We start from the raw sequence: 20689 nt of genomic DNA on the forward strand, positions 1-20689 counted from the left end.
CACCTGACGTAGACGACTAGCCTGGCAAGCCAGACCTACATCAAGATGTTAGGTCTGGCAACTCACCATAGACACGGCTCAATCCGAGGGGCGGGATAAACGGCTGTCTTTCAAATTCACTCTGCACGCAATAGGACAGCGCTTCAACCAACCAGAGTGTTTTCCCAACAGCGGAGCTAACGTTAGTTGATAGATTCAACTTTTAAATCTGGCCGGCAAAACTACAAACACATCTTTCTTTTTTAAGACTTAAGTGCCGTTCTTTGCTCTTTTCTCAAAGAAAAACTTAACTCCAAGTCCTCCAGAGTCACGGCCAAAATCGATTCGAAAGACCGCTGTTCGCCAGCAGCAGCCGCCATTCTTTGTTTTCAAGTAGCAGGGAACCGTCGCAACTCTGTCGTCATTATGTTAAGCCCGCCCCACCTACTCTATACATGATGTGATTGGCCTGACCCATTTTGGGTTTTTACAGCTTGAAAGTCAACGGAGAGTTGCTAGACTACCCTGGCTGCAAAATAAATTTTGCTGCCGCTAGGGTGCGTCTAGATTTCTAGGCTAGTAGACGACACGTTTGGACAGAATACGAGACGGGGTTCTTTATTAAATTCATAATAGACAGAAGAATTACAGGAATACTGGATTCTAAACCTCAAAGTAATGCCACAATCAAGACCCACAATCAAGGTGGTGGGGGGAGGGGGGCACCCCCTTTTGTCACAGGTTTTTAAAATGTTAAAAAAAAATTTTTTAAAGTGTTTTTGTTTTTGTTTGTGCAGAGTAAAGTAAAGAGAGTAGGTCTCTCAGGAATGAATTGGGGTGTATTTTATTGGTGATGGAGTTTTTACAATTGTGATGTAGCCTAGATTCTTTATGTGAATCAGTGAATGTCTATTAACTCACTGAAAATTTCTTTACAATGGGGATAATAAAAGTCAATACTACACTTTGAGTTTCAGAGTTACCAGCCACAAAAGAGCAGTCATTTACTAGGCTACCACTGCAAAATGCCTTATTCTGAAGTCACGCTATAGTTCTCATCTGCATGTTCCCGGTCCCACAAAATACGTCATCATCTTGTCAGAGTTGATCGGTTCAGGTACTGAAAGTTGCTTGCTGGTGGGTACTATTGTAGAAACATGTGCAGCACGAAAATATTAGGATGTCGCGCAAGTTCATCAGTTGTTGTAGAGAAACTGCATCTCAGCTCAGCCCTTCGAAGGTACCTAACGTAATGTGTGACTAAAGATATTTTTAACGATGTGCTGTGATTGTTTTGATATGCAAGGACGCCTGTTGCTCAGTATAGATATTGGTTGCAAAATCGTTGCTTAACGCAGTGGGTATACAGTAAACTTTATATTGTTCCTCTTAGCATCACGAAATTCACATCTCATTCAAAACAGTGATTACATTTTATACAGAAAACGAGCAAAGAACGGGTTGCCAGGTCCCCCCAAAAAATCCAGCACAAAATCGACTGCAAACGCGCACAAAATGGGACTAAAACTAGAAACCCGCCGTACTCAAAACTTAATAATTTATTAATGGGATTTATTCTCAAACTGAACAGCCTCTATCTCTCATCTGCTACACCTGTTTAATGTTATTAACCAGTTGCTGATCTTCCTTCTCTGAGATTTTTTTATTTTCATTTTATTTTTTTATAAATTTGTTTTTCATTGGTGTTAACATGGCCTTACTTACGAAAGACTTTATAAAACAGTTAAACTTTCAGTCTACTTTGTATGTACTTCTCATAAATATACTTTATATGTAGCCTACTCCTTGGAAAAATACTTAAAATTGCACTTAAGTATAGGATAGGCCAGCCATTCCCAAACTGTGGTCCGCGGACCACTAGTGGTCCGTGAGGGTACACTTTGTATGTACTTCTCATAAATATACTTTATATGTACTCCTTGGAAAAATACTTAAAATTGCACTTAAGTATAGGATAGATAGGCTACTTGACTTACTGACAGAAAAGACTTAAGTATAGGCCTATTTGGCTTAGCCTATTTGTATTCAAACTGAATCGAAATATACTTAAGTATACTTGAATTGTTGTTGTGCTATACTCTTTTGATTGAGTAGCCTATTAAATACTTTTTCACATAGTTTTACATAGGCTACTGTCTTATGAACTTACATTGTTTGAAAATATTGATTTTAAGAAAACAGATATGTTCCTAATTCTTAGTATCTGAATTTTTTGTGTTTGTATCTGAATTATATCTCTTTTCCTGCCATTATTGACTGAATTAAATGGGAGGAGCTAGAGCTCCAACTCGCTGGATCTAGTGGGCGGGGCTTGAAGTGCTATCATCAAATGTGAGTGCAAGTTCAAACGGCTCGATGGTGTTTTAAGCCCCCAATGGCTCCTTAGAGGCAGCTAACCCTACCCTCAACCTTAAACCTACCCATCCCCTCGCTGCCTGGAAGGCGCCGTTGGGGGCTTAAAACACCAAAGACTGTTCAAACGCAAGGAAATGTTTGTTTTGATGCGCAAGATGCTGACATAGGTAATATTGCCCTATTTTTCTCTAATATTTGTCATGAATCATGATTATGATTGATTTTTTCAGCATGGTCAGTATCGTTTCTGTGACAAACGGCATTATGTAAACAATAAGAACATTGCTCACACTATGTATTTGTTTCTAAAAACTGTTGAACTTTGTATCTATGTAGGGGAGAGCGGGGGACAACCTTACGCATTTTGACTTTACCAGTTTGTATTAACCTATACTCACGGTTCAGAGTATTTATTTTTTCCCACATTAATTTCCCACATGTCAAGTACAATTATGTGTTTTTTTCATCAGTGTATTGTAGTCTCCCTGAGGAAAAATTCGATTAATTCATTGCTATAGGAAAGGAAGAATTTTCTAAACTCGTTAAATCATCTAAATCGCCAACTTGTATGTTAGACCCTATACTGACTAAGCTACTGAAAGAGATCCTTCCAGGGGTCATAGATCCTCTTCTTAATATAATTAATTCATCTTTGTCATTAGGATACGTACCAAAAACTTTTAAGCTGGCTATGATTAAACAAATTGATCCTACAGAATTAGTCATTTACAGGCCGATCTCGAATCTACCTTTTCTGTCAAAGATACTAGAAAAGGCAGTATCTTCACAACTATGTTCCTTTTTAGAAAAAACTGGTATCTGCGAGGAATTCCAGCCAGAATTTAGACCGTACCATAGTACATTTACATTTATTCATTTAGCTGACGCTTTTATCCAAAGCGACTTACAATTGCTATATATATCAGAGGTCGCACGCCTCTGGAGCAACTAGGGGTTAAGTGTCTTGCTCAGGGACACATTGGTGTCTCACAGTGGATTCGAACCCGGGTCTCTCACACCAAAGGCATGTGTCTTATCCATTGCGCCACCACCACTGTAGTATTGAGACAGCTCTCATTAGAGTCACAAATGATTTGCTCTTATCATCCGATCGTGGTTGTATCTCTCAATTAGTGTTACTCGATCTTAGTGCTGCATTTGATAATATTGACCACAACATTCTTTTAAGGCGAGACACGGCAGGCAAAAACATTGTTGTTTTTTTTACTGGTCAATTTTGAGATTTTTGGATATTTGTCTTCAATAACATGTCTTCTTTCAGACTGTCGTGAAAAAAAGTCCGAAATACACATTTAGGTCTTTATTTTATTACACTTTGTCTGTTTGCGTCTGTAGATTTCGCGTAAATTCAACAAAAGTTGTCGTTGTAAATCATCCCGCCGATCCGCGATCTCTGTCTGCTCTCTGTCATCACAGGCACGGCTGGAAAGCTCTCTCTTCACTGTACAATGCTGTCGGATCCAAATATGGTCATTTCCTTTTTATCAGCAACCAATCGCGAAAGTAAAAGGGCTGAATGCGCAATCTCATTGGCTGATGATAAATCTTTAAAGCCCGTTTTCTCAAAATGACCTTTCTCTCATACTCCAAGTCCGAAATCTCCACTTCAGTAGCACCTATATACATCAAACTTTCCAGTCGTGTACCTAGTTATATTATGAAGACATTTACAGAGGGATTTGTAAATATATTATTTCTAGCCTGATTTATATAACATTTTATTCCAAAAAACATGGCGAAAATCATTTTTTTAAGGCTAGTGACAGTATATTCTGATTTACAGGATAACAGAAGTAGATATGCATAAATCCCTCTGTAATTTTTTCCCCATCTAATATGTGAACACAATGAAAAAATAATTTTTAACCTGGCTTTATCCAATACTCAGATTTCATTTTTTTAAATATATGCAAAATAGCGCATATTTAATTAGAAATTGCCTAATTTGCATATTTAAACATTAAATTACAGAAAACTTGTAATACATTTTTTTCACATCTTAATGTAGGTAATCAACTGGGAAAGTTTCATGGTGATATCTGCTAGTTAAAAATTTTACCCTATTCACCTGTAGTGTCTCGCCTTAAATAGATTCAAAAATTATATTGCCATTTAGGCGGTGGGCCGGACCTCGAAATTACGAATTTAATACTTACCTCACAGCTGTCTACGTTTTTTTTTGCTGAGGTCATGTAATAAAATCGTACAAGTACTATAGACATTGTTTCCAACTTTGTTGTATGCACATTTGACGCAAAATGTCCTTACAAACTCTTACTTTTTTAAACCGGCAAAGAAGCAGGAGTACTAATCATAACGTTAGAAAACCTCCCGTTTCCTTGACAACCAATGTAAATAATGAACACAGATTCTACGGCGGAGGCATCTTTGTCAGTGGCCAGAAAGCTGGGCCATATAGTGAAACTGACGCATAGCTTGTCTAACGGCAGATGAAGTAAAACCGTAAATCTCTGTAAAGTCCTAATCATAAATACAGTGCATGTTCACAATAACGGTTTAAATAAATAAAATAATACATGTTTTACCTCTGATATAAACATTTAGATTAAATATGCCATTCTCATTAATGGTGTTAAACACTTTAACTACATGAAATAATTACTGAGAAGTTACAACATTTTTATATTCAATAAATATAAATATTTGTTGTAGATGCAATGCTTTTGAACACTTCTCCTCTGGCATGCTGTGTTTTAATGTTTTAACTAATTGCTTATGATAATAGCAGATTGTCTGAGAAAATGGTTTCGTGCAAATAATGCACAACAAGGTCTATCTGTTTCCATTAAAAATAGAAATCAATTAAAAATACTATTTGGCCAGTGGAAAAGATTGAGAAAAAAATTTGATTTATTCATTCAAAAACAAGGCAAGGATAGGCTACTAAATTATTTGTATTAATAAAATGAGAGCATATGAATAAAGCGGAGCGGTGTGACGCTTAAATATAAGTTAAAAAACTTAAACATACGTTTAATTTATATAAGTTTAACCCCTTACTAGTCAGCCCCAATTTTGGCAAGTGATGCATACATGACATACCCCAAATAAAAAGGTAGCTGCTCAGAAGTCATTCTGAATAGACACAACCAATATATATTTAAAAATCCAACCCTTGAAAGTTTACAATTCAAGACTCAAAATTAACCAGACTGTTATTAATATTGAGATAAATAAGCTCAAACATAGAAACGAAAACAACAAATATTAAGAATATATTTATTAAATGTATAAACATTTTATGTGAATTTAGGATTGCAACTTATAACCACAACTAAAACATGGGGATTTTTTAAAGACAATCATCCCGCACATCCTATTCTATAATAAAATCAGCTAATTGAATATTCGAAAATCGTGACTCATCCCTAATTAATATAGTGTTATTGTGTAAGTGGATGACATGACAAGCAGCAAAAGGCAGTGCAATTTGTGTGTAAGTGGGGTCAAATGTTCATAGCAAATTTCAAAATAAACCAATGTAGCAGCATCATAGTGTAAACTACCAGTGTATTTGTGCAAGAGTCAATCAGCTGCCCTTAGGTTATTGGAGGGTGGGGGTGGAAGGAAGAGGCTCTCTATGATTCCCCTATAGAAAATTAAGAGGATGGATTTTTGGGAGATGAGCCTTCCTCAACTGTGGGAGGAAATGCAGAGGTTTTTGGAATTTCTTGGCCAGGTTCTGTTGGTGGTGTCGATAGATCAAGATGGGTCATCTGTGATGTGGATACTAAGCAACTCTGTGATCTTGACCTGCTCCATCATGCTGCTGTTGATGTGATGATTGTCAACGATCACCTCTGTTGTCATTTGGGTGTGGAGAGATATGATGTTGCCCTGTCCGTGTCTGTGAGTTAGATAAACAACTGAATTATATTCAGATAAATAAACACAGAAAGCGCACATTACTCATTTTAAATCACACTTTTCATCTTGACATTTGTATTAAGATGCTAACCATCTTAAACGAGCTTGCCAAGACTACTGCAGTTCTGACCACAAATAATTTTTGTTAAATAACTCAAAAACAGCCATCTTTAACTAAAATATTTTTCCACCATACAGTATACCTGTTCTGTTATGTAGGTGAAGCCCAACCACTATCAATCGTGACAATCAACCATAATTGTCTTAAATAACTCCATGACTACCACTATAAAGTTGATTTGAAATCATTTCTTTGTTTTGGTTTGCACTCTTTTTAGCTGATAATTAGTCTAGCTTACTTGTAGCCTAGGTAACGTTAGCTTGCTGTAACCAACCTGGACATACCGTTTACCCCGTGATTCTCCCTTAGTCAGACTTATTTCCTGCTGTCTTCCCGTTTAAATATTTTTCCCGTAATTATCCCGTATTTGAATACTCTTTGCTTAGTTCATTGTGTATGTACCGAATGATTATTTTGGATTAGCCTAAGCAACATACCGTTAGACCTAGCTTTACTGCTCCACTACCAACATTCTTTCGTGGCTAACGTTACTGTTTTCATCAAAAAAAACATTTTATAGCTTGCAGTCTTAAATACAACTTATATGAAAAGCATTACGATATAAGGGTGTATAATCATTGCAAAACAAATCTTACCTTGACGTTGTCTTGCCGAGACACAACGGTCTCTCCAGGGTGGGTTGATTTGGCTTCAGACTGACGCGACGCCGGTTCAACGAATAACGTGATTGGCCAAATCAATTCAACAAGGTAACAACACGAGCGTTGATTGGATCTCACTCCGGCCAACGTTTGTGATCAGCTAGCGAAATTAAATCTATTTTTATACTTTAATGTGCAACAATTGGCGTTGGAAACAATCGGTAATCTTTTTGTGAATTATTCATACAGACAAATAAAAAAAATGAGCCAGACAGCTGCTGGGTAACTGTCAAATCAAAAACTAAACGAGATAGACGGACTTGGCCCACTGCCTAATTAGTGGAATTGCATTAGCATTGTTCAAATCATAGTTATCTGACCGTTATCAGTTTACAGCAGTAAATGAAGAGATGTCTTATCGATCACAAGTTCAGTATGGAGTAGCACAAGGCTCAGTACTAGGACCATTTTAGTTCACTCTTTACATGTTACCCTTTGGAGATATCATTAGGAAGCATGACAATAGTTTTCACTGTTATGCTGATGCAGTTCTATATTTCTTCACGCCCTGACGAAACTTACCAATTCACAAAATTAACGGAATGCAGAGCTGATATAAAAAACTGGATGATTAGTAATTTCCTACTACTTAACTCTGAAAAAACAGTGATTCTAATTATTGGACAAAAAACTGCCTCACGTAATAACCTAGAATACTGTCTAACACTTGATGGCTGCTGTCAAGTCTTTGTCGTCGGTTAGGAACCTGGGTGTGCTCTTTGATACCAATCTTTCATTTGAAAGTCACGTTTCTAGTATCTGTAAAACCGCATTCTTCCATCTTAAAAATAGATCTAAATTATGTCATATGCTCTCAATGACAAATGCGAAACAATTAGTTAATGCGTTCATGACATCAAGGTTAGATTATTGGAATGCTCTTATGGGTGGTTGCACTGCACGCTTAATAAATAAACTACAGCTGGTCCAAAAAGCAGCAGCTAGAGTTCTTACTAGAACCAGGAAGTGTGACCATATTAGCCCTGTTCTGTCAACACTGCATTGGCTCCCTATCAAACATCGTATAAATTTTTAAATATTGCTGATTACTTACAAAGCACTAAATGGTTTAGCTCCACAGTACTGGTAGTAATGGTTGAGCGAGCGTATTATAGTCCTTCACGTCTATTGCGATCTCAAAATTCCAGCCAGTTGATAATACCTAGAATATCAAAATTGACTGCTGGCGGTAGATCCTTTTCCTATTTAGCACCAAAACTCTGGAACAGTCTTCCTAACATTGTCTGGGAAGCAGACACACTCTGTCAGTTCAAATCTAGATTAAAAACACATCTCTTTGACCTATACACATAATAACGCATTATAAACTTCTATAATTCAATGTTAGGCTGCATAGATTAGGTCAGCCAGAACCAGGAACACTCCCCATAAATCCTGATGTACTCGTTACATCATAAGAAGAATGGTGTCTACGCTAATATTAGTCTGTTTATCCCGAGGTGAACACCCTGCTATTTTGCAAGTTCTCCCACTTGGAAATCATGGAGGGGTCTGAAATTGTCATCGTAGGTGCATGTCCACTGTGAGAGACATAATCTAAAAAAAAAAATCCAGAAATCACAAGATATGATTTTTTAACTATTTATTTGTATGATAAAGCTGCAAATAAGTATTTGAACACCTGTCTATCAGCTAGAATTCTGACCCTCAAAGACCTGTTAGTCTGCCTTTAAAATGTCCACCTCCACTCCATTTATTATCCTAAATTAGATGCACCTGTTTGAGGTCGTTAGGTGCATAAAGACACCTGTCCACCCCATACAATCAGTAAGAATCCAACTACTAACATGGCCAAGACCAAAGAGCTGTCCAAAGACACTAGAGACAAAATTGTACACCTCCACAAGACTGGAAAGGGCTACGGGGAAATTGCCAAGCAGCTTGGTGAAAAAAGGTCCACTGTTGGAGCAATCATTAGAAAATAGAAGAAGCTAAACATGACTGTCAGTCTCCCCCGGGCTGGGGCTCCATGCAAGATCTCACCTCGTGGGGTCTCAATGATCCTAAGAAAGGTGAGAAATCAGCCCAGAACTACACGGGAGGAGCTGGTCAATGACCTGAAAAGAGCTGGGACCACCGTTTCCAAGGTTACTGTTGGTAATACACTAAGACGTCATGGTTTGAAATCATGCATGGCACGGAAGGTTCCCCTGCTTAAACCAGCACATGTCAAGGCCCGTCTTAAGTTTGCCAATGACCATTTGGATGATTCAGAGGAGTCATGGGAGAAAGTCATGTGGTCAGATGAGACCAAAATAGAACTTTTTGGTCATAATTCCACTAAACGTGTTTGGAGGAAGAAGAATGATGAGTACCATCCCAAGAACACCATCCCTACTGTGAAGCATGGGGGTGGTAGCATCGTGCTTTGGGGGTGTTTTTCTGCAAAGGGGACAGGGCGACTACACTGTATTAAGGAGAGGATGACCGGGGCCATGTATTGCGAGATTTTGGGGAACAACCTCCTTCCCTCAGTTAGAGCATTGAAGATGGGTCGAGGCTGGGTCTTCCAACATGACAATGACCCGAAGCACACAGCGAGGATAACCAAGGAGTGGCTCTGTAAGAAGCATATCAAGGTTATGGCGTGGCCTAGCCAGTCTCCAGACCTAAACCCAATAGAGAATCTTTGGAGGGAGCTCAAACTCCGTGTTTCTCAGCGACAGCCCAGAAACCTGACTGATCTAGAGAAGATCTGTGTGGAGGAGTGGGCCAAAATCCCTGTAGAAATCCCTTGCAGTGTGTGCAAACCTGGTGAAAAACTACAGGAAACGTTTGACCTCTGTAATTGCAAACAAAGGCTACTGTACCAAATATTAACATTGATTTTCTCAGGTGTTTAAATACTTATTTGCAGCTGTATCAAACAAATAAATAGTTAAAAAATCATACATTGTGATTTCTGGATATTTTTTTTTATATTATGTCTCTCACAGTGGACATGCACCTACGATGACAATTTCAGACCCCTCCATGATTTCTAAGTGGGAGAACTTGCAAAATAGCAGGGTGTTCAAATACTTATTTTCCTCACTGTATATATATATATATATATATATTTTTTTTTTTTTTTTTTTTTTTTTTTTTTTTCTTAGGCTTGTGCAAGGACCATCCATTGGCCCAACGACGGAATCCAACGGTCTGGCGAAGGTTTAATGTGTGTATGTCTTTTCAGCACTCCAGTGAAGTTCACTTCATTTATTGGAACTTAGTTTTAGTATTACTTTAGTTCTATGTGTAATCTGACTCCAATTTCAAATGATAATCAAATTTAGATCATGTTTCTGATTAGAAAATAATCATAAATATTGATGATGAAATAATTTAGATCTTTGATTATTCTGGGCATCTCATAATTTCAAATATTCGTTCATTACGGACCCAGTGTCACTTTGAGACGTCACATCGCGAATGTGCACTCACAATCACAAACTAGCCAGTCCTGAAATAGTCAGAGGGTGCAGTGCAATTATTTTACCCTATGCAGCCGCGCACTGCAGACCCATAGGTGTAATTTATTATAATAGTTGCAGCGTACAACATGCTAAGTAAGGGAATAGTCAGAAATCGGAAGGTCTTCCTAAGATGTGCCCCATGGTCCATTCAAAGTGCCTTCAGTTTGATCTATCCTGGACAAAGATTTGCGGAAACACCAGACTACACTTTTAATCTACTAAAATGGATGATTTCTGAAACTTCAGAATAAATCAAGATGTAACATTTATTTGTCAGGTAAAAATGTATCATGCCAATTACAGAAGTAAATGATTAAAAGCCAATTCAGAAATAATAAATACATGACATAATTTACTCAAAGATGACTCCAACTTTCCAACTGGAAAACACTGAAACATCACTGTATGGGGGTTCCTGGTAAAGAGTCCCCCAAAGACTGCTCTGTCACCTCGCCTTAAATACCTAGACCAGAACAAAAAGGGTTATACAAATATTGTTTAGAGTTGTTTGGCCAATCCATTCACTCCAGGGGGGTAGCACCTGGTTTCTTGAGATATCATAAAGAGATATCACCCAGAGAGGAGAAAGAGGATTATCCTAAGTTCTCAATCTTTCTCATTAAACCAATGACTGCAATGAAATTAAGACCATTTTACCAATCGCACTGAGACACTTAAAATGATACCAAACATGAAAAGGAAAAAAACAACATATTCACAAGATACACCATATGTGTTATACAGACATTCTTAATGAACTTTCAGTGTCTTGAGGAAGGAGAGGGGGGATGAGTTGAAGTCAAACAAGGAGACAAGGAGATAAGTTTGGGCAGGGCTATGTCCTGTGCTCTGTCTTTGCTATCTGCTGTCCAGGGTGCATTTTATGGCTTTATTGCAGGGTGAGCTTTGTTTTATCAGGAAAATCAGTCCTTACAGCCTTACACTTGCAAGGCCTTGGAACCTATTTCAAGGTTTGCGTTCTCGAGCCACCAGGCACTGTTGTTGTGCGAATGAGCGGGCCGGAGCACATTAAGGGTGTTCTGTTAGAACGGTGTCGTGTAAGCGGCCCCTGAGTTAATAACTAATGATCTTTGCAACGGAAGTGAATTGATCAGAACTAACTTTAGCTGGACATTAACTTTATTCTAGAGCTGCTGTGAAGCCAAAACAATCTCTGTTACTTTAATTTCCTATTATCACTGTAAAGCTGCTTTGAAACAGTCCATATTGTTAAAAACGCTATATAAATGAAGGTGACTTGACTTTGTTTCATTAATACAGTGTATATTTTTTCTTGATTTACCCTGAAAGAATGGAAGTGAAATGTGACAACACGTTGTAACATGTGAGGGGCACATTGTAACATGACCATATGACAGCTTAAAATACTATCTGATCTAATCCCAAAAAAATGTACAAGACAAACTTAAATATTTTCTCAATAAAATACAATTAAGTAGTTTTTCATATTAAAATAATTGCATTTTTTAATAATTACAATGTTTTTTGGGGTTTTTTTTTTTTGACAACCAACACACCGGAAAACACAGCTATACAACTAGTTCAAAACATAATAATAATTAATCATTTCTAAACATCGACTATCAGTCTTTATTCACCTTCTTCTCATGGTTTCTCAATAAAATTCATAAAAGTATAGAATAGAATATCATAGTTCTAATAGGGGCACATTGTAATGCAGAGTTACAACATGCCCCACCTACACAACAAGCAAAGTATTAAAGAATTATCTTAACTGTTAAATAACAAATTGGAGATTAAAATAATATCAGTTCTATCAGGACCACTATCGTCAAATACGATTGACAATTAGCATACAGTTTGGATTGGCGGTATGGTTCAGCTCTGGGCAAGAACTCCCTGCGCATCCATGCAGCCTAGCATGGATAAGATCAGGGAGAGCAGCAATAACCCCCCTTAGGGTAAACAGAACAGAACCAACATGAATGTATGCAGATATCATTAATTCAAGATTTTATAGTACAACATAATTCGAGAATTTATTTTGATTCAAGGGGAATCAGAATGCCAAATCCTGACTGGGCGAGAGGAGGAGCTGGGGATGGAGGAGGGTAATTAGCTCCTGAGAAACGCTATAGCTGCTGATAATACTGAAGGAGCTTATATATGTATACGGTGATAGGCGTCATATTCCTATAGGTAGATGTGGATCAGCTGAGAGTCAGCTGATGCCAGCTTGACTAACGTGACCTGCCAGAACTGATGCTACGCTTGATATTTGTCTAATTTTAAATAAATAAAAAAATAGAGATGAAAAATTAACATAAGATAGAAATTTACTTTTTACTTTTGTTATGGTTAAATAAATATTCAGTGATATCTTTCAAAGATCTTTGAATTTTGGGCAATTTTTTCTCAATATAGTCTTGATATGGCAACTAGTAAATACACTGAGTTTCGTCATGCTAGCATGTGTGGAAGTATTTAAAACAAGTGTGTTACAACTGACCCCGCGCTAGTTTGTACCCTGCTCACCCCTATTATTTTATCTTTATTAGGATGAATAATTTCGTTGTTTTCCTCACTTTAAAAGTCGCTTTGAATAAAAGTGTCTGCTATATGATTATGTAAATTACTAGACTTAATAGGCAATGTGAAATCTTACTATATGTGCACCCATCTTTATTTTTTGTCCACCGTATTAACGTGTGAGTTATTTGTGAATTAATCTAAATCATCTGATTAATTTATGAAATAAATAATAAGACTAGGTTACCTAATCTGCCCTTTTTGTATGTAAATGTGAAAGCATACTCCAACAGGCTAGTTGCATTTTTTTTTTTAATGGAATATTGACTGTAATTTTGGATAGACTCAACCTTCATGTGATAGCTATGTATTAAGCTATTTTAATGAAATGGAAACAAGCAAGCAGTCCAGTAGTCTAAAACCAGACATGTGACTTCCCACACTAGAGGAAAAACAAGATAACAAATGTGCTCTGAGATTAGTGAGGCATCCTCTCCAACAACATTTGGGAGAAATGTAATTTAATAGTCACATACTCCACTGTCCTAAGTGTTGAGTTGGATTTATTTGTTTCTATTAACCTAAATTAGCTTAATGTGCATCTAACATAAAATGAATCTTAAGTCTAGATAAAATGTTATAAGAAGAAGATATAAAATAATGAATATCATAAATATATTTCAAGAACACAACACTTTTTTTCTACAACATTTTAATGGTATAATATGATTTAAGAACATACTTCACTTACAAAACAAAACTTAATCACTATTTACATTATAGTACCCCACTGATTCAGTTAGGTTGTTAGGTTGTGTAAACAAGACACACTGATATTTATTCTGTCCGATATTTCCTGCAAGAAAAATTCCATGTCCTCAACTCAAAAGTGAAAAGGAAGGGAGCCCAAATTTCTTCTTCATTCCTTTCACCTTCATAAAACATGGTGTTTATAAACAAGCCCCGCATTGTGATAAGGCATCATCATCAGGCACCAACAAGGCATCATCCTCCTTCATCCTTAAGATATTTGGCAGATCAATCTTCCCTTCCCTCCACCCACTCACAGGCCAGCTGAATGTTTCTCATCACCGCTGAGTCCTGTGTGCAATATAAGAATTCCAATAATAATGTAATTAATAAAGTTCTGCTCATAAACACCTTTATGAAACAGGAAAGGTAAATACATAAATAAACAAATCATGCAATACATAAACATTCCCTCTACATACATAGATTTCTGGTGCTGGGGTGATCTCCGAGACATCCGACTCATGTCATCTGGATTTGGTGGTTTTTGTTCCTGTGTGACTAGTTGTGGGACTTGACTGTGGGAAGTGACAAACATTAGAATGTTTTTAGGCATGCATTGCTTTATTTTTTATATATTGCCTGCATACTGGAAATGCACAGGAGGTTTTAATCAAAAGTATAGTTATACAATATTATACCTTGTCAGAGGTAATGTCTGAATTAACTGATTGCACCACCACTTCCTGATTATAGGTATATCAGACTGGTAAAAGACAGCAATTGAAAATCTTAATTGTTTTTAAAAATTTGTTGATAGTGTCACAGTCCTTTTTGCTTTACAAATAACCATAAATTGATGCAAACTCACCGTAGCAAAATCAAATGGCTTTGAGAGCATAACATAGGGTGCATTCTAAAAAACAAAAACAAAACTATATAAATGCGGTGTTTAGGACACAGACAAAGCTGTACAGCAAATATAAGACCACTAACCATCAGCATGAATATCCCACAATCAATTCCTCATAGCTGAAGAGGGGAACCCTGTTAATTATAGACAATATACAATTAGACCATATATAATAAATACAGTAGCGGTCAAATCCGGTGATTGTTTTTTGTTTTGTTCAAGTAAAGTCTTTGTTTGTTTATAGTTTTGTTAAAAACGTGCACTTGATTTACTCAATTCACCTTCAGTGGGTTATTTGTGACAACTGTGAACTGCATTCTTTCTTAATACTCCACTACAGATGTTAAAAGTTTACAAGCAAAGAAGTTAAAAAGCTGCACCTCCAAATCTGTCAGTAGGCCTACAGATATGTTCCAATGGCTGAGAGAAATGTGATTAATATTTCAAGGGGTAAGAAAATAACAATAACATTAATAGTCATGTCGAGACAGTGATAAATGTAAGATTAAGATTTTATATACATCTCAAAGTTCAGTTTATCTTTAAAGTACAGTTTTCTTACCGTGAGAATGAGATAGAAGTTGTACAGTTAGTTCTAACGGACTATACCTGCGCCTGCACGGCCCCGCCCATTAGATCCAGCGAGGTGGAGCTAGAGCTTGGGCTATCTATTTTCACTGTTCTACGCTAGGGGGCGCTATTAACCATCTTCTGAAAGAGTACATAATCTCAGGATAAAAAAACAAATTACGAATAAAACAAATAATTACGCAAATATAAAATAACGATCATCAAACATTAAACAGCATTTAAACAAAACTGCCAAATATAGCCTACCGAATGAAATCTCGATCCCACGAGGGGAAAGCGACTTTGAAGCTTTGGGGGTGTTGATGGACTCGATCTACTTTATTTGTGTTTGATCATCGTTCTGAATCCGATCCGGACGTTGTCTTAAAATCAGGCGTTTTGTTTTAATGAAATATATACCCACATGTTGAAATAAAAAAAGCTGATTAAAAAAGAATGCCTGAAGCTAGAAAAAAACATTTTTTTAAATGGAAAGATTTAAAGTACAGTATATTTCTCAAGTATAAAAAAGTAATAGGAACATACAGCTTACTTAAAGTGCAAAATAATATATAAATAGTAAACTATAAGTATGATGTTATGTTCAGTTAAAGAAAACTTACAAGTAGCCTACCAACTAGTATTTTTTGAGAGTACTTCAAAATGTACTTTCATAAACTAAAAAATGTGCTTTAAGTATTTTACTAGTAAACTATCAATATACCTATAAGTTCACTTGAAGTATAGTTGCAGTACAAATGAAAAACTTGTTGTGTACTCAAAGTTAACTTTTACACTTAAAGTATTTTATATGCTAAAAATGGGCCAATTTAGTCCCAAGTCGTTTGAAACAGTACACAGAACCAGTTCTTAAACTTTGTGATAGATGCCTATTTGTACGGTTATACAGTTTTATTTCAACACTTGCTCTATACTGCATGAATGATGAATGCAGAAACATGCTTAAAAGCAGGATGTGCTGAAGGATGTGGAACAGTCATTGGCTGTTGCATTATGTCTGTTTTGAAGTAGGCTATAATAGCTGTGTTTGTAAAGCTCCACCTTAGCCAGGCTTTTATTTGACTTTCAAATCTCTCCAGTAAAATCACAACAAACTCATCTTGGCAGATATTTTCACTCTCATTTTCCAGTTCAATCCATCAAGTGAATAAAGACACAAGACCCAGCTGCATGATACGCCAATAATGCGACTCCGTCAGAGTGTTCATTTCTTCCTTTTTGGCATGTTTGTTGGCTTATCACTGAGTGGGTATGTAAAATATTTTTGAAAATCTTTTGCTGATATTCTCACACTTGTTTCCAATCTATTTACTAAATGTAATTGTCATACTTTTGTAGTGAAATTAGTGACTAACACAATTTGACATGTTTATAAATAATACTTAAAGCATTTTGCCTTTTTTCTTTTTAAAAGACAGCTTGATAGTTAGTTGTTATTTGATCACTGAGGGAAAATGTGTTTTCTATAGACTGGTTTAAGCTCAGATCTCCCTAAACAAACACAAAACCAGTAAGTATTCATTACTGAATGCAGGTCTCAGAAGACATGAAGTGTTATTCTCAAAGATATAAGTAATCATACAGACAGCCAGTGAGGTTATCTCCCTTTCCTCATGAAACTTTAATGCCTATGTGTTGTTCATATGTTCTAAGTATTTGTGTATTTGGGAAACCAAATATATGAACAATTGACAAAATGATGGAACATTTGAAAATACATTCATAGGTGTGTTTAATGGGAGATTGTGGATGCTCTTAAGTAAAAATGATTCAGTAAAGTCAAATAAAACAAATATGCTTTATAAAGCCACGTATTAAAAGGCAAGAGGTTCTTGCTGAAAGTAAAATACATTGGTACTAATGGAGCTTATTAGATGAGACCCTTTTTTATTGGTTTAAAATAGCAGACAAGCAGCAAGTTCTCAGAGTGTTTATTTCATTTGTTTTTCTACTACTGTTGAGCTAATGGGTCATTTTCCATCATGTATGTATGTAGCCTATAAATAATTTCATCTGAAATATTCTGTGTAATTTTATGTAGATAGAAATGGACTCTAAAGTGTACAATATTCATGGAATGTGCCAAAAATGTTAAAGTTTTAAAGGCTCAAATTGTGTTATATTGTTGAACACAAAATCTAAAGACAACACCACAATGTAATGGAAGTCCTTTTTAAAAGAGCCTGTCCTGTTTTATTAGCTGACCAGTCTGAAGCATAATTTATTTCTCTGTAAATATTTTATTTATATAGATTTCCTTCTTTCCCGATGTAAGATGATATAGGAGCTGTGCATACAGGCTAATATTTAGTTTGAGCCCCTGAGGTTGACAAACTACATTTTTGAAGGTTCAGCACCTCCCTCCACAGACCATTGACAAGGGAAAATCTTAAAACCTATACTTCTACTAAAAAGATTGTCTACACACATTTCCAAAAGATCTTGGCTTATTTGATTATGTCTTCTCTCACAGGCTCATTTTATTGAGTTACACTTCCAGTTGGTTTAGGTAAGTAGCCTACTGTACATACATTTATGTGAACATTAAACATTAAATTTCAGTCTGAATAAAACAATAATTAGTTTTATTAAATTGTCACATGTAACTGCTTCAGTTCGTATAGTCCAATTATTGTGTAAGTCAGACGAACAGATAATACAATTGAAGCTCAGTTTCGTTCTACGCATGCTCCATAATCTTTTACATGTTCGATAATTATCATGCCTTGTGTCACATATAAAGACTACACAAAACCCCGCCTCTGTAGTTCGATTACAGTGCTGCGATAAGGTCTTTTGTGTTATACAGTCTATTCCTGCATAATTGTGTTTTGGTTTGCAGAAATCGACAAACAGACGAATTAAGGTAAGTACTCAATGCATACACTCATAAATTAATTCTCTCTTCAACTTAAACATAAAAAATCTCATGTGCACACTCGTGTGTGTGTGTGTGTGTGTGTGTGTGTGTGTGTGTGTGTGTGTGTGTGTGTGTGTGTGTGTGTGTGTGTGTGTGTTTAATACACAGTGGGACAGACATTGTTTCTATGACACCATGGTTAGCCCCAGTTGTTTGGGAGGGAACCTTTGACTCCATACTGATTGACTCTATCTTCAAACAACAAAACATCACTATAGCCACCACTGTCTTCGCTTTGGGAAAGTAATAAAGTTACTTCTCATACTCTCAAAATAACTATTTTTCTCTCTGTCTATCATTTATTAATATTCTTGGGTGACTTTGTGATGTCTTTAGATTATGGAATGGAAGTACTTTGGGCCAAATTACACCTTATATTCACATTCTCATGCTGGCTTCCTGTTACAACAACAGGACCAAATTTGCATCACCGTTGTAAAACTTGTTCACTTTGTTTGGAGCATGATTGCATGATTACACATAACCACAACTAAATGCAGCCACATAGATAACGCCATTTGATCTTCACACACAGAGTCAAATCTATATCTCTGAATCTGATACTGCATTTTTGTGGCAGAATCAGAGAGATGTAGATTTGAGATGTCTGATTTTTTTCAGCAGCCATTACTCCAGTCTTCAGTGTCACATGGTCTAACAGAAATCATTCTAATATGCTGATTTGATACTGAAGAAATATCTCTATTATTATAATGTTGAAAAAGCATACACGCATACAATTTTTATTTTTTCAATATCTGTTCCTCACTCTTTTTCAGATACACACGTTTCCTCAAAGACTTTCTGGAGTCAGCGGAGGAGCATTACTTTGTTGGATTTCGAGTGCATTACTACTTGTTTACGGATCAACCAGGAGAAGTTCCTGAAGTAAAGATGGGTGAAAATCATCATTTGACAGTTCGGAGTGTTCCGAGTATGGACAGATGGCAGGACATAAGTATGGGCAGGATGGAAATACTAGAAAAACTAATAAAGAACGAACTGGCCAGTGAAGCTGACTATATTTTCTGCCTGGACGTGGATACAAAGTTCTATGGCCGCTGGGGGGTGGAGTCTTTAGGGCGTCTGGTCGGTGTGATACATCCTTGGTTCTTTGATTATCCAAGAGATCAATTCACATATGAGCGTAGACCAGAGTCTCAAGCATTCATTCCAGCTGGGGAAGGTGATTATTATTACACTGCTGCTGCATTTGGTGGCTCATTGGCTGATGTACATCATCTCACCAAAACCTGCCGGGAACAGCTGAACATTGATGCTGCAAACTCCATTGAGGCGATATGGCACGAGGAGTCTCACTTGAACAAGTATTTCCTTTATAACAAACCCAATAAACTGCTCTCTCCTGAATATCTGTGGCGGGACATCAGTATCAGTGCAGCCCAAGTAAAAATTATTCGCTTCTCTCACGTAGCTAAAAACAATGAAGAAGTTCGTCCAAACTTCTAGCAAGTTTTATTTAACATCATGGTTCACAAAAAAGCATAATTTCCCCATCCCTTAGTTTTGAGACATAAACTGGTCAAACTGGTTTGACAAAGCATTGTGAACGATTTGTAGATATCAAATCTGGGTCAAAAACACATTGCAAGCACATTAGGGTTCCACAGGGAAATCAGTTTTGAATTTGACTGAATATGTTGAATACCTTTGTTAAATCCTGATTAAATAATGTGTCATAATAGTTTTCTGATGTCTGATTGAGTTAATAAAGATGCTATGTGTGTAATTTAATGTTCTTCTGAGCTGTGAATCAGTAATGACTAGATTTAACATTTAACTAACATTTAACAATATTTCAGGCTACATTGCAAATCATCTTTGTAAGTTTCCTAGCAAGAAAATATCTTAACATTCTTAAAACAACTTTCATTTACCTGAGAAGCAAATGGCATAATATATTAATTCTTGCTTTTCTGCATTTTGTCTTGGTCTTTTTGCAGATATTTTTGTCCCCCAATTGTTTTAAACATAAACTTCATTTAATGTTTTATTTGTTTATTATCCAGTGGATAAGACACAATCAATTCTCATTTTCAAAATACCAAAAACACACATTACCTTTATCATACACACAAACAGTAACACTTGTAAAAATGGTTACGCATCTTGTATTTCTTAAGCCATTAATGCATGAAAAATGTAACTACTGCTTATTTTAAAAATTGATAAGACATAATTTAAGTTTAAGTATGTATTCGAAAACATTTCCAATTCATTGAATATCCCACAAGCTGTAATTTTGCCTCTCTAGTGTTCGTTTCATTTCACGTGTTGCATTTGCAAAGTTTGTACTGCAATATTAATTAAATACCACAATATATCTGTGTGCACTGTACAGTCCTGAGATTGTATTGCAACCTGCTGCTCCTGTAATTCAATCCTCTTATTTTCCCACCTGTCCTATAACTACTGGGCAATTACAGAAAACCTTAGAATGTCTGTTAGACAATCAGAATA

The 20689-nt window shown here is 36.4% G+C and overlaps 1 protein-coding gene across 10 annotated transcripts; it reads left to right on the plus strand.

Annotated features, from left to right (window-relative positions):
* Window positions 1-1055: 1055 nt before the first annotated feature.
* Window positions 1056-19890, plus strand: LOC307158483 (histo-blood group ABO system transferase-like). 10 transcript variants are annotated; one of them, XM_079871070.1, is made up of 6 exons: window positions 1056-1116; window positions 16419-16537; window positions 17762-17797; window positions 18098-18154; window positions 18317-18451; window positions 18988-19886. In XM_079871070.1, exons 2-6 carry the CDS (start codon window positions 16473-16475, stop codon window positions 19676-19678), a joined length of 984 nt encoding a protein of 327 aa, XP_079727196.1. In that variant the 5' UTR covers window positions 1056-1116; window positions 16419-16472; the 3' UTR covers window positions 19679-19886. The 10 variants fall into 10 exon arrangements, with proteins under 10 accessions (XP_079727196.1, XP_079727200.1, XP_079727203.1 ...); XM_079871074.1 differs by having other exon boundaries at window positions 18131-18154; window positions 18988-19884; XM_079871071.1 differs by lacking the exon at window positions 1056-1116 and adding an exon at window positions 1158-1219 and having other exon boundaries at window positions 18988-19887.
* Window positions 19891-20689: the final 799 nt, after the last annotated feature.

Source organism: Squalius cephalus, assembly GCF_949319135.1.
Source record: "Squalius cephalus genome assembly, chromosome: 5".
In the NCBI taxonomy this organism is placed as follows: Eukaryota; Metazoa; Chordata; class Actinopteri; order Cypriniformes; family Leuciscidae; genus Squalius; species Squalius cephalus.